The sequence below is a fragment of the Cryptomeria japonica genome, chromosome 6, assembly GCF_030272615.1.
Source record: "Cryptomeria japonica chromosome 6, Sugi_1.0, whole genome shotgun sequence".
NCBI classification, from domain to species: domain Eukaryota; kingdom Viridiplantae; phylum Streptophyta; class Pinopsida; order Cupressales; family Cupressaceae; genus Cryptomeria; species Cryptomeria japonica.
Window position 1 is genome coordinate 11,574,875 of NC_081410.1, and position 12,838 is coordinate 11,587,712.

The window sequence follows — 12,838 nt, forward strand, 5'->3', positions numbered from 1 at the left end:
ATTAAAATAAAAATTCATTTATTTCAATAAATGTGTGCAAGTTGCATTTGTAGGAAAATGCAAGTGGGGGGGGGGGGGGGGGATAATGATTTAAATAAATGTTTTATTTAATTTATTTAAAAGAGGAATAGGGGGATTTAATTAAATAAATTGATTTTATTTATTTAATTGATTGAAATTTGATTTAATGAATGAATTAAAATAAATTGAATAATTTATTTAATTAATAGGAGAATGTTTGGAGATGAATTAATTAAATATTAATTTAATTAACTGATGGCTAGTGGATTTTTTATCAAATAAATAACGAATATTTATTTAATTAAGCTGGACAGATTTGTGTGACTACAAATGGATTTAGTGGCAACTATATAGCAGAGTATAGAGCCGGAATTAAAATGCACATATATTTTATTTAGTTATTTGTCACTTTAAAAAAAAATTTATAAACAAGAACTTATTAAAAACTATTTGGAATATAGATTGATTTTAATATTTAATAAGATTTGCTTTAGTCAAAATTATTAATTGTTTATTGTTTATATATAAATAAAAGTATTAATTGTTTGATTGAGTGATTAATTTATATTTGAAATTATAAATAACATCAAATTTTTACACTATAATATATTTTGACGTATTTTTTAATTTATCTTCAACATGTATATTTAAGAGAAAATTATGAAAAAAAACTTTAATATTTATACAAATTAGAGTAACAATATACTAACTATTATTTAATAATATAAAAATGATAATATACTAATAATAATATAATATAGTATATTAATAACAATGCAATTTTAATTATTACAATAGAAAATTGTTAATTATATTATCTTTTATGATATACTATCTTATATTATTTTTATTGTAAATTCATGTTCTTGTTTTTATATTATAATAATTAAAACATATTTAATTAAAAATATTAAGGTTAGAGTTAATAATCACATAAAATATTTTATAATTATACATTTAAGACAATGCAATTGTAAAAAAAAAAAAATATAAAACAAAATAAAAAAAATAAAAAAAATATACTAGTTACAATTAGTAAATTAAATAATATTAAATAAATTAAATAGTATATTAATTACAATTAATAAATTACTATTTCAACAACAAATTAACAAGACAAGTACTGGCCACTATGTGGCACTTGTTTTGAGAAGCGTTCATTCATACGTAGGTAAACCATTATTTTGAGAAGCGTCCATTCATAAATTAAAAAATATTTCTTGGTTAAAATTAAAAAAATATTGAGCCGTTGTAGAGTCCGTACCATTTGAAGAGTGCATTGTAGTTCGATTAATAATATGTTTGATCAATTAGTGATGAGAATGCAAGTGAAAGAGTGAGTACCTGTGTGTTTACTGTGTTTTAAATGAAGGTAGGAGAAACAGGGAACTAATTTTGTAATGGGAGACATGAATAAGCATCGAGAGAACAAGAGAAGTAGTTATCATCTCTCCAAAGCTTTGCACATGGCAAGGTTCGCTACAAACAGCAGTGGTCGTCCACAATTAACTTGTCCGAAAAAGCAGGTATGCAACTTAAGAATCTGATGTCCAATGCCTTCAGGATTATCATTTTTCTTGGCTAAGGTAAATTGAGTGTCAGGCTTGTTGGGGACTTGAATCAGTGATCCAGCGAGTTGAATTAGTGTTATAGGAAGAGGATTGTGTATGCTAACTTAGTTCGGGAGCAGCTATGAGAAGTTTACGTGCTGTGAATGAACATGTTGGAGCGAAAATCATTCAGAGACCATATTTGAAGCGCATCTGAACTTTAAGAAAACCCTAAAAATAAAAAATAAGCCCTAAAAAAATGCTATTTTTTGAATTCAAAACTCTGTAGATGGGTTTCTAAAACGCAGTCTAGCTTCCGAACTGAGAGGCGAATGGGTGTTAGATTCCAAGTTGCGTGTTTATGGTTTACCAAGTATTTGCCCGTGTAGGCTGCAGGTTTTATATGTTTAAATTGGAGAAAAAATAGGCTAAAATTAATTTTGAGTTACAAATAAATTTTCTCTGTCAAGAGTTTTGTGCCTTTCACGCTGGTGCCCATTCTCTGCATAACTCTTGTTTTTCTTTTCTCGATTTTCCATTCTTTCGTTTCGGCTACACTCGCGAATCATTTGTCACTTAATGGGCTATGCCGAACCTTTACTGTGAACTATGAATGCAAGAAATGAACGTGCGATTACAGGAGGACAAGGATTGTTGCACACACTTTTGTGATTCTCTAGTCAGTATTATAAATTTGTTTTCTTCTTTTTAATAGATAAATGTGGGATTTTACTTGGAATCCTCACCCTTGATGCTATAAATGTCTCAATGGGCTATAACTCCTGCACACAGGGCTCTAGTCGCAGTACAAAACAAGAGTTAGCCTATATGGCAACACATTGAAGACGAATCAAAAAGCATAAACAAAAAAACTCCCCTAAAACTGACAAGAGAGACAAGCAATAATCACCAAAGCTACTACACATTATGGCGAATTGGTAACCTTAGGGGCATCAAGCCCATGCCCCTGTCGGGTAAAATCCTATCATGAGTAGCTACCCCTCTGGGAAAATCTGAAGCAAAACAATGTTTTGGCTATATTCCAAAATCTGCGGATGATCTCTCCTCTATCTGCTATCAGCTTTTATGTTTGACAATATTATGCTTTTGCTCATTGAAGTTTGATTCTTAAAAAGTCATTAATGTTTTGATATTGAATGATGATGTGATGACGTGTCTGACACAGAAAATAAATTACTGTTTAGTAAGTTCTGTTGTAGATATAAATGATTGTGCATTTTGAAATTTTTGTTTCAAAACAAAGTGAAAATATTGCTAGGAAGTCATTTCATGCAGGTTTCTGTTCAGCTCACATTGTTTTGTCTTGGCCTTTTAGGTTTATTTATACAACTGGTCTTTGATTAGAGTAGGTGGAGATCATCCTGAGAATGACACCGTTGGAAATGGAAAACTGGTAGCACTTGAAGGCTACACAACATCAGAGTAAGGGTTCTTACAATGCTTATTCTTAATATGCCACCATTTTGCATATGAGTTGTATTGCATACACTTTTGATTTCTTACTCTATGGTATCATTTTTGTGTGGTTTACATTGTTACAGCTTACTTGACCACGACAAATTTAGAACTGCACCTATAGAAACCCGAATTGAAAAGTTGAAGCTGAAAACAGTTGATGGGATGAACATTCTCCTAATGGGTATGATAGACGAACAACACAGTTATGAAAATGGTTTTCCGTTGCTGGTATGAAGAGCGATCTTAGTCTTTTCTTGTGGGTTACAGTATTTTGATATATATTTTTGAATGATTGTTACGATGTGTGCCTTTGTAGGTAATCCATTTATTTCTGTTTGGTTTCCCATATAATTGGAACAATGTTCTTAATAGATGCTTTGGCCAACCAAAATTGAATGCAAGTGTACTGCCAGCTAGTAAAGAGAAAGAATCTGTATGGCAGGCAAAGGATGAAACTCAGAATTCTGGTTGTATAGAAACATACATGGAGAACATGGGAACTGGCAAATCGAGTTTACTAGAGGCAGAAGAAAAAATAATCACAGTGGAGGAAATGCTGTCCAAATTGACACCTGGGGAATCCTTGGCAAGAGGTAGCAAGAGGGGAAGAAATGGCTCCCAACCTATTCGATCATCAAAACGACTTAAATGTGGCAATTCAAGCATAAACAGTGAGCAAAAAGTGGTGACTCCATTTGTGGGGTTAGTTGAGAATTCTAATCATACCACATCTGTAAAACCCAAAAGGAAAGATATGACTAAGGATGAAACTCAGAATTCTGGTTGTATAGAAACATACATGAAGAACATGGGAACTGGCAACTCAAGTTTACTAGAGGCAGAGGAAAAAATAATCGAAGTAGAGGAAAAGCTGTCCAAAGTGACATCTGGAGAATCCTTGGCAAGAGGTAGCAAGAGTGGAAGAAATGGCTTGCAACCTATTCGATCATCAAAACGACTCAAATGTGGCAATTTAAGCATATACAGTGAGCCAAAAGTGTTCACTCCATTAATGGGGTTAGTTGAGAATTCTAATCATACCACATCTGTAAAACCCAAAAGGAAAGATATGACTAAGGATCAAATGTACTTGTGTACGGGAGACTATAAAAACTTTGAGAGAGATGATCATTTGGCAAAATCTGACAGTAAGGTGTTGAGGAAGAAATCTCTCAACTTCTCAGTTTCCCCAGAAGACAAAGGTTCTGTTAAGTGTAAGGAGAATATTGTTAATGATGTCTTAAGAAGTATGAAGGAAACTAGAGAATTGGAGAAGCAGATCAAGAGTGAAACCGAGCAATCTCCTTTGGTGAGTGTGCATTTGCAGCACTTGGAAAACAATTGTACTTCAGGGGGAGAACAAACACAAAAAACTCAGATGCCGGTTTCAGAATTTCGATATCCGATACCTTTGGATACACCAGTCACAAAGAGAAATAGAATGAATAAATCTTCTCAAGCATCAAGGGGTCAATTATGTGTTAGATTTGAAATTACAGACGAGGCTGTAAAAAAAGCCTCTGATGTTGAACATGAGATTCATAGTGACAACATCATCTGTACAAAGAGATCTTCTAAAACATGTGAAAAAAACATCCTATCTCCATCCGATTCAGAGTCTACAGCAATTCCTAGTGAAACATGTTTATCTTACTCTGCAGAAAATAAGCCCTTTTCATTACCAGAAAACCACCTAAATAGTAATGTCACCAAATGTGTGAAGCATGTGAACGAATTGGGCACAGAGAGAAAGAGAAGGCCTAGGACTAGAACAAGGTGTACAGATCAACCTCCTCAACTTTCAGATTCATTTTCATGCCATCAGACCAATGTGAATGATAATGTGACGTTGAAATGCAATGATATAAAGGCAACTTGTAGTACCACTTCTTACAAGGGACCAAGCACAATTGAACATTGCACAGCTTCTGAGAATTGCACTGAAATTGGTGAGAATTGTACAAAGACAAATGGCAATGGGCAAGGCAGCATCCAAACTCCAAAGACTAGGATAGAAATAAATATGCAAACAAAAACGAAAAAAAGGCAATCATTAAATGTAAGTTTATTGTATATGATATTTGGTTTAGTGTTAAGGTTTGGTTAATGTTGATCTATGTTTTCTTTTGATTGGTTATATGTGATATTGTATCTTTGTATTCTATTTTTTGCAGAATATACCACTTACTCCTCCGCATCGTGTACATAGGACTCCTGAGGAGGTTTCAAAAGCTTTTGGCTTAAAAACATCAAGATCTGGTGAAATTTTTAGTTCTTTTTTCTAGTGATTCTAAATTCCTTTAGAATTTGTCACATATAATAGGTAAGCTCATTGAACATGAGATACTGTGTTTCACTTTGAACAGTTTAAGAGTGTTCTCTATTAGAATGTGTATTGAATGCATAGATAACATATCAATGCAGATCAATGTCTTAAAATTCCTATATTTTTATATGTGAAACCTTTTCAACACTTATAGAATAATTTTGTTCAGTATGTGTTTTATCCTCCACTGTTTAGGTTTTAATTGCTTGACGTAGGTTGGCAATCAATTTAAACTTAATGTGTGTTTTTGGAATCTTTGCTTGCTTCAATGAACAAGGTTAGATTATGATTCTTACAGAAGCAAGCTGTATGCAGGGAGATTACTTGTACCACCACTTGCTCACTGGTGCAACCAAACAATTGCATATGATATGGTTAGTTCCTTAGTTTCTCATAGTATTAGCACCTGACTTTAGTTAATATTTATGTTGATATTGGTCCATCGATATGTTTACTCTCTCAGTTGTCTTTTTTCTCTTTGGAACTTTTTTGTTTTACTGATGTGTAAGTGTTAGATTTGCTTCTAATGTTTTTTTTTGGGACTTATTATATTCAATCCTTTTCACAAACTGCTGCGTATAATGGTGTTATATATCTGCATGTTTAGTATTGCCTGGTCTAGTTGTTGATATGCTTTGTCAAACATTAGTTGAATTGGTATATACTTGTATGATATCCATACAAATATTTCTTAGGTATAGATAGGTCTTGTACATGTTGCAAGTCTTGAGAACAATTGTAATATTTAATAGTTGCTTGTTGTAACATAGAATACAAATTCGGTGAGTTTTCTTGTGAGATTTTTTGCTGGCTGAGTGCTCTCAGGAAAAACTCACTATCCCGATTGGCTGAGTTTTTGGCAAGTCACAGTAGCTAAACTTGGAGAGTACTTGCTGAAACTCAGCAAGTTTGTGTGAAAAACTGACTGATTACAGAACAGGTAACTGTATGTGGTAAAAACACACAAAAAATGTGGCACGAACACTAAAAATATAGGTTTTTTGGCATTTGAGTATTCTTGTGTGAATTGGAGTGAAAATATGTACATTGTTTTTTTTTGAACTTGTGAAAATGTTGTGTGCCATGAAGGTCTATGTGGTTTCGAAGGTCTTCATTAAGGCCTGGTGATAGGGGCTTTGCCCCTTAACTCCACCTTGTACCATGACAGGGAACATACCAGGGGTGTTGCTTCCAAGCCTTCCAAGTTGGTGCTACCCCTTGACACCACTAGGCCAAACCTCTGCCGAACTCATTTGATATATTTTATAGTTGTATTTTGCATAAAATTTATGTTTTTATTTTCCAAAAAGTTGAGTGTTTAATTTGCCAAGTCTTTGCCGAATTAGAATTTTTTGGTCTGTTGTGTTCAAGTTTGCGAACTGTGTTATAATGTTTGGATCTCACACAAGGAGCGAATCTCAAGATTCCTTGGGTGGCACACTCCAACACTTGGCAAATGTGTTATGATGAGTGTAGTAGAGCATTTGATGTATGAGGGTTACAAAGTAGAGTAGGAAAGGCATTTTGGACTATCTACTTTGGGCAGTGTGTAAGAGTTGAAGAGTTACATCTTCCAAATAGAGTGCCTAGTTTGACCAGTCAAACGGTGGGAGTTACACTTGCATGCATATCATTGGAACGTGGGTCTTTACTTTGGATATCACTGGAAGAGTTTACGGGGTTTTTGGGAAAACAACTTGCATTTGGATAGATCACGGTCCTGATGAGTTATCCGAACTGATTATCTTACATGAAACCTTGCCTGAATATGAGAGATGCATGGTGAAAGCTTGCTTTTCTGTATTTAAGGATGAATTTGCTCGACTGAGAACGCGGGTCTTTACTTTGGATATCACTGGAAGAGTTTAAGCATCTGATTTACTTTGGATATCACTAGAACGTGGGTCTTTACTGATCCTTGATTTTTAAAAAAGGGGAAAAAGGATAAGGGTTGGAGAGGAATCTAATTCTAATGCTAAGAATGTAGGAGCAATGGATGACCTTTGATGAAACTTTAACTAAGTCTTGCTTTGACATGCTAGGATCATCTCCACAAGGTTAGTGCGATCTTCTAAGGAAAGCTTTATGATGTCCAGATCACCGCTACAAGCATAGACACCGTTAGGCTAGTTTGACTACACAAGGCTAGTTTGCAATCAACAAACCGCTAGTAGTATGGATATACAAATTTCACCATTCATCATACAAATTTCTTCCATTCATCTAATAACATGAAATTAAATTTGAAAAGTATAGAGACCATGCAAATTGTAGAATCGACATATAGAACTCACCATTCCTTCAATGAAGTTTACATGTCTTTTGCAACAATCTCTTGGCAACAATCTTTGCCTTCTCTTTCTACTCTACTCTAAAATGCTATCTACTATTGAGCTACTAATTATTGACTATATCTCTTTTGCTAACTCCTAACTATTCTCTGACTATTAACCCTTACAAATGAGGAGCCAGGGCTTTATATAGAGAGCCCTTTACAAATTGACGACTCTGATTGACTTAGAATCAATGGCTATGATTAAAGGATAGAAACCCTAATTAGGGTTTGTTATAACAAATTTCCTTAGCCAATGAGAAAATTACATTCCAGAAGTGAGGACCAATAGGAAGCAGGGGTAGGTACACCGAAGTTTGTGCCATCCTCGATGAGTCAGGTACATTGAATCTGGACATGCTAAGGTGGACCAATCCAACTGGAGGAAAAGTGATTGGGATGCCACCTTTTCTGATGTTTGTATCTTGGTTGATCCTCCTCTGTCTTTGATGCGAAGAATGATGTACCTCCTTGACTTCCATGTGCTTGATGAGGCTTCCTTACTATCAAGTTTTCTTTCTTCGGTAGCATACCTCGCCTTGAAGTGTCATTCTTGTCTGTCATCATGTGGTAGAATGAGGTCTTGAGGCTAGCTTGCAACTCCTCGAACGCTTGGAGTCTTCCAACGCTTCAAAACACCTTGAGTCCTCCTTTATGCATCTGGAACGTCCTTGATGGTGATGGGCTTAGAAAAGGTCGTCCTTGTCCTGGCTTGATTTTCTTCCACTTGCAAAACAAATCAAAAGATGATTAAGTACATATGATATATTTATCTCACATAGCATTTTCTACCTTAAATCATCAATAAAAAGGCATTAGAATGAAATTCGCTCAAGATCCTCCCTAAGGACAGGCCCTATAAGAATTTTGCTCTGGACCCTTTGGAAGGGTCAGGAGCGAAATTTGTATTTTAGGACAAAATCTTCACATTTTGTGACCACAACTTGCTCAAATGCATGTCTAAGGATGCCTTTAATTTCAATCAACACTAGGTTTGATGCAAAATTGGAGCAAAATAGAGGTTTTAAGAATTTTGCTCTGGACCCTTTGGAAGGGTCAAGAGTGAAATGCACATTCTAGGACAAATTCTATCATTTCTCTACTCCAAAATGCCTTCCAAGGCAAGCATACACTAGTCTTCTCTCCATCAAGGCCTGGGAATCCATCTCTTAATCTCAATCATGAGCAAATTAGGTGATTTTGGGAATTTTGCTCTGGACCCTTTGGAAGGGTCAAGAGCGAAATTCTTGATTTGCTTGTTTTCCTTCACTTAGATTCATTCTTCATACCTTGCTTTCCTTTGACTCTCAACTTTGGATCCCCCTCTCACGAAGACAACACTTGTTTGACCTCAAAATGGCTTGAAAGGAGAATTTCGCTAAAAATCATGGCCAAGGATAGGACCTATTTAGGATTTCGCTTTGGACCCTTTGGAAGGGTTAGCAGCGAAATTCAAGTTCTAGCTTGGAATCTTCATCATTGGTGGCCACAAGTCATTCAAAGGCATGCCTAGGGGCATCTTCAATCTTAATTCACCCTGATCCACACTTGGCTTGACACAAAATTGAGAGGAAAAGGAGAGAATGGAATTTCGCTCTGGACCCTTTGGAAGGGTCACGAGCGAAATTCACATTTTGAGCCCATTTCTTCATTTTTTCAACTCCAATCCACCTCAAAAGGCAAGGACACATCACTTCACTTCTATCCATGCCATAAGAACCAAGGTCTTGACCTCATCTAAGGGGGAAATAGGTGTTTTCAAGAATTTCGCTCTAGATCCTTTGGAAGGGTCAGGAGCGAAATTCTAGTTTTAGCTCAATTCCTTCACATTTGGTGATCACAAGCAACTCAAAGCCATGCTTAAGGACATCTTCAATCTTAAATCACCTTGATCTACACTTGGCTTGACACAAAATTGAGAGAAAAAGGTAGATTTTGGGAATTTCGCTCTGGACCCTTTGGAAGGGTTAGGAGCGGAATTCTAGTTTTAGGCTAAAATCCTTCACTTCTTCACATTCCATCACTTCAAAAGGCAAAGACATGTTAATTCACTTCCAAATATGCCCAAGGAACTAAAATATGCCCAAGGAACTAAAATATTGGCCTAAACAAGGAAGAAAATGAGGTTTAGAGAGAATTTCGCTCTGGACCCTTTGGAAGGGTCAAGAGCAAAATTCTCAATCTTGGACAAAATCCTCACTTTTCAATGCTTTCATTCTCTTCCTAAGGCAAGAACATGTCCATTTACCCCCACTATGTCCAAGGAACAAGGCTTTTAGTCTAAACAAGGTTTAGAGAGAATTTCGCTCTGGACCCTTTGGAAGGGTCAGGAGCGAAATTTCCATTCTAGGTTGATTTTCACCATTTCATCGCCTCAAACCTTCTTTCAAAGGCTAGAACACCTCAAGGTCACTCCAACCATGCCTTAGAAGTCCAAAACTTGGCCATGACAAGGAAGAAAATGAAGGTTATGTGAATTTCGCTCTGGAGCCTTTGGAAGGGTCAGGAGCGAAATTCTTACTTGGGCTCCTTTCTCACCTCTCCTCAAGTTGGCATCTAGTTCAAGATTTTGTGAAGAAATAGGGTCTTATATGAATTTCGCTCTGGACCCTTTGGAAGGGTCAGGAGCGAAATTTGCATTTTGGGTTGATTTCTGACTCCATTTCCCACATTTCTTCATTTAAACAAGTCAATTGCCTTCAATAATGCCTGGGACATGGATTAGTTCATAGTTTTGGGCAATGTAGAGTGTCTTATAGAGGAATTCGTTCTGGACCCTTTGGAAGGGTCAGGAGCGAAATTCCTATTCTAGGTTCAATTCACCTTGGATTTGACTTGACTTTGCCTTAGACTTGATCCTAGATCCATTTCCTTCCCTATCCTTGCAAATTTGTTCAACCATTCAATGATTTAAGTGAAGAATTCAGGTCCTTTGTGAAATTTCGCTCTGGACCCTTTGGAAGGATCAGGAGCAAAATTTGATATTTTAGCCTCTTCGTCAGGATTCATATATGGAATATAACATTCAAGTATAAGAAAGAATGAAATGTCACTTATACTTTAAGTTATATTCCATATATATTGTCAGGATGTTTGAGAGTGGTTTCGGACCTCTAGGAGTTATAATGCAAAATCTAGTTTTTGGAGGATTCTTCAATTTTCCAGACAGTCAAATTTCAGGATTAGGGTGACATTCCAGACTTAGCCAAATTTCAGGACATTTGAGGATCGGGATGACATTCCAGAATTCTCAAGGCGAATTCGCTCTTCCCTTGATGTAAGGGATGGGACGTAGGAGGACATTATGCATTCAACCAAGGTTTGGTTTAGCAACTTGAAGTGCGATCAGATAGTACACAAAAAAAACACCCTAGGAATGATCTAAATAACCCCTAATCACTGAATTGATCTGACCTCTTGAGGAGATCCACCTGACTCAAGCAGAGCCTGCTATACTAATGAGCCCCTTGACAACCCTCCAAATGCAAAGGCTAATAGACAAGAACCTAAAAGACCTAGAAAAACAAACCCCAAAAAGCAAAAAGTAGGGGTCCCCATTTACAATGGGATGATGTGTGAATACGTCACAACACAACACTTGGCAAATGTGTTATGATGAGTGTAACAGAGCATTTGATGTATGAGGGTTACAAAGTAGAATAGGAAAGGCATTTTGGACTATCTACTTTGGGCAGTGTGTAAGAGTTGAAGAGTTGCATCTTCCAAATAGAGTGTCTAGTTTGACCAGTCAAACGGTGGGAGTTACACTTGCATGCATAAAAGGTGGTGCTTAGGTTTGAATGGTCATCTTGACCATGACTTGGATGCCCTTTGTGAAAGTCCATGGTTTTGATGTAAACAAATGGCTGAATCTTAAAATAAAGGCCTTGGGATAGAGGTTTTGTGTCACTTTGGATCCTATTGCAGGCTTTGCATTTGAAAACTTGTGACTCAACAAAACTCAATAGGCCTCCACTTGATTCAAAGTTCAAACTCAATTACTTTCTAAAACCTCAGCAAAACTTGGCAAATTTTCTGATTATAAAACAAAAACTAAAAAATATGCCCTTGAGTTTTCTGCAAACAAACACAAAACATAAAGCACATAAAACATTGGTTCACATAATAAACTTTCTAAGCTATGGTTTATCTCTTACAATCGAACATCAATTACATAAACAAATCATTTTGCAATTACAAAACTCTAAATCATTGAAAATTTCTATAAAGCACAAAACCATGGTGGAGTCATCACGTTCTTGCAGCAACCGCATGGTAGATTCGTGGGATTGTTGCTAGCCCTCTTTTAGTTTGTAGTCACAAGGGTTTTACCCAATGTGTATTTATGAGGGTTGTTTTATTTATAGTTGTGAGGGCATCTTACAGCCATAGGAAACATATTTGCATATATATGTAATTGAGGTTCACAAAACAAACAAAATATGAAATATTTGCATGCTAGAACTAGTTGTGATTGGTGGGTTTTTAGATCAAACTTGCAATTTCTTAGTGAGTTTTTGCATAGTTCCACGGGGTTTGGGGACGTTTCCTTGGGGGGACAAACAAGGAAACGTGTTTCAGGAACGGGGGTACTTGGGGCCGAAGTTTGGAAATGCTAGGGGGATGACGGGGGAGCGGTGCTGACACAATGCATATAGTACTTGAAAAATTAGTTTTAAAAATATGTATATGTATAACTATATAAGGAATAAGTAAACACTTTGCAATGATTGCAATGAACTTTGAACATAAGTTATAAGTAGAAATTAGAAAGATTGTGCTGGATTATCTTAAAAAGATCTAACCCTAAAGATAGTAAAAGTGCTAATTAACTTACCCCTATCATTTCAGCTCAAGGTATATAAATAATAGCATAAATCTATTTCATTTTTGTCATCATGAAAAACATCTTTATATGTGTAATGACCACTCTAGACGATTTTTTATTTTTTAACAAGCATAAGAACTGTTGGTTCCTAAATCAACAGATTCTAAGTTCTAAAGAAAAAGCCACTAACTTATCAACAAACTTAGCCAATGAACAAGATTCAGTCAAAGGCTCTGCAAAACCTAGGTGGGTTTCCCTTTCAATGTCCTAATGACCTATAACAATTTTAAGCTTAGACATTG

At 35.8% G+C, this 12,838-nt stretch overlaps 1 protein-coding gene across 2 annotated transcripts in view; it reads left to right on the forward strand.

The window, feature by feature from the left end:
• Positions 1-1,259: 1,259 nt before the first annotated feature.
• Positions 1,260-12,838, forward strand: part of LOC131069686 (kinetochore-associated protein KNL-2 homolog) — a 43,940-nt gene continuing 32,361 nt past the window's right edge. The window contains exons 1-6 of one of the 2 annotated variants that reach the window (XR_009112203.2): positions 1,260-1,547; positions 2,908-3,014; positions 3,134-3,278; positions 3,367-5,109; positions 5,225-5,373; positions 5,692-5,750. Coding sequence is in view for 1 of the 2 variants with exons in the window: in XM_058005206.2 (XP_057861189.2) it covers positions 1,422-1,547; positions 2,908-3,014; positions 3,134-3,278; positions 3,367-5,109; positions 5,225-5,309; positions 5,692-5,750 (2,265 nt within the window). In the remaining variant the exon portion in view is untranslated. The remainder of the gene's footprint in view (positions 1,548-2,907; positions 3,015-3,133; positions 3,279-3,366; positions 5,110-5,224; positions 5,374-5,691; positions 5,751-12,838) is intronic. The other variant, XM_058005206.2, reaches the window with a different exon arrangement.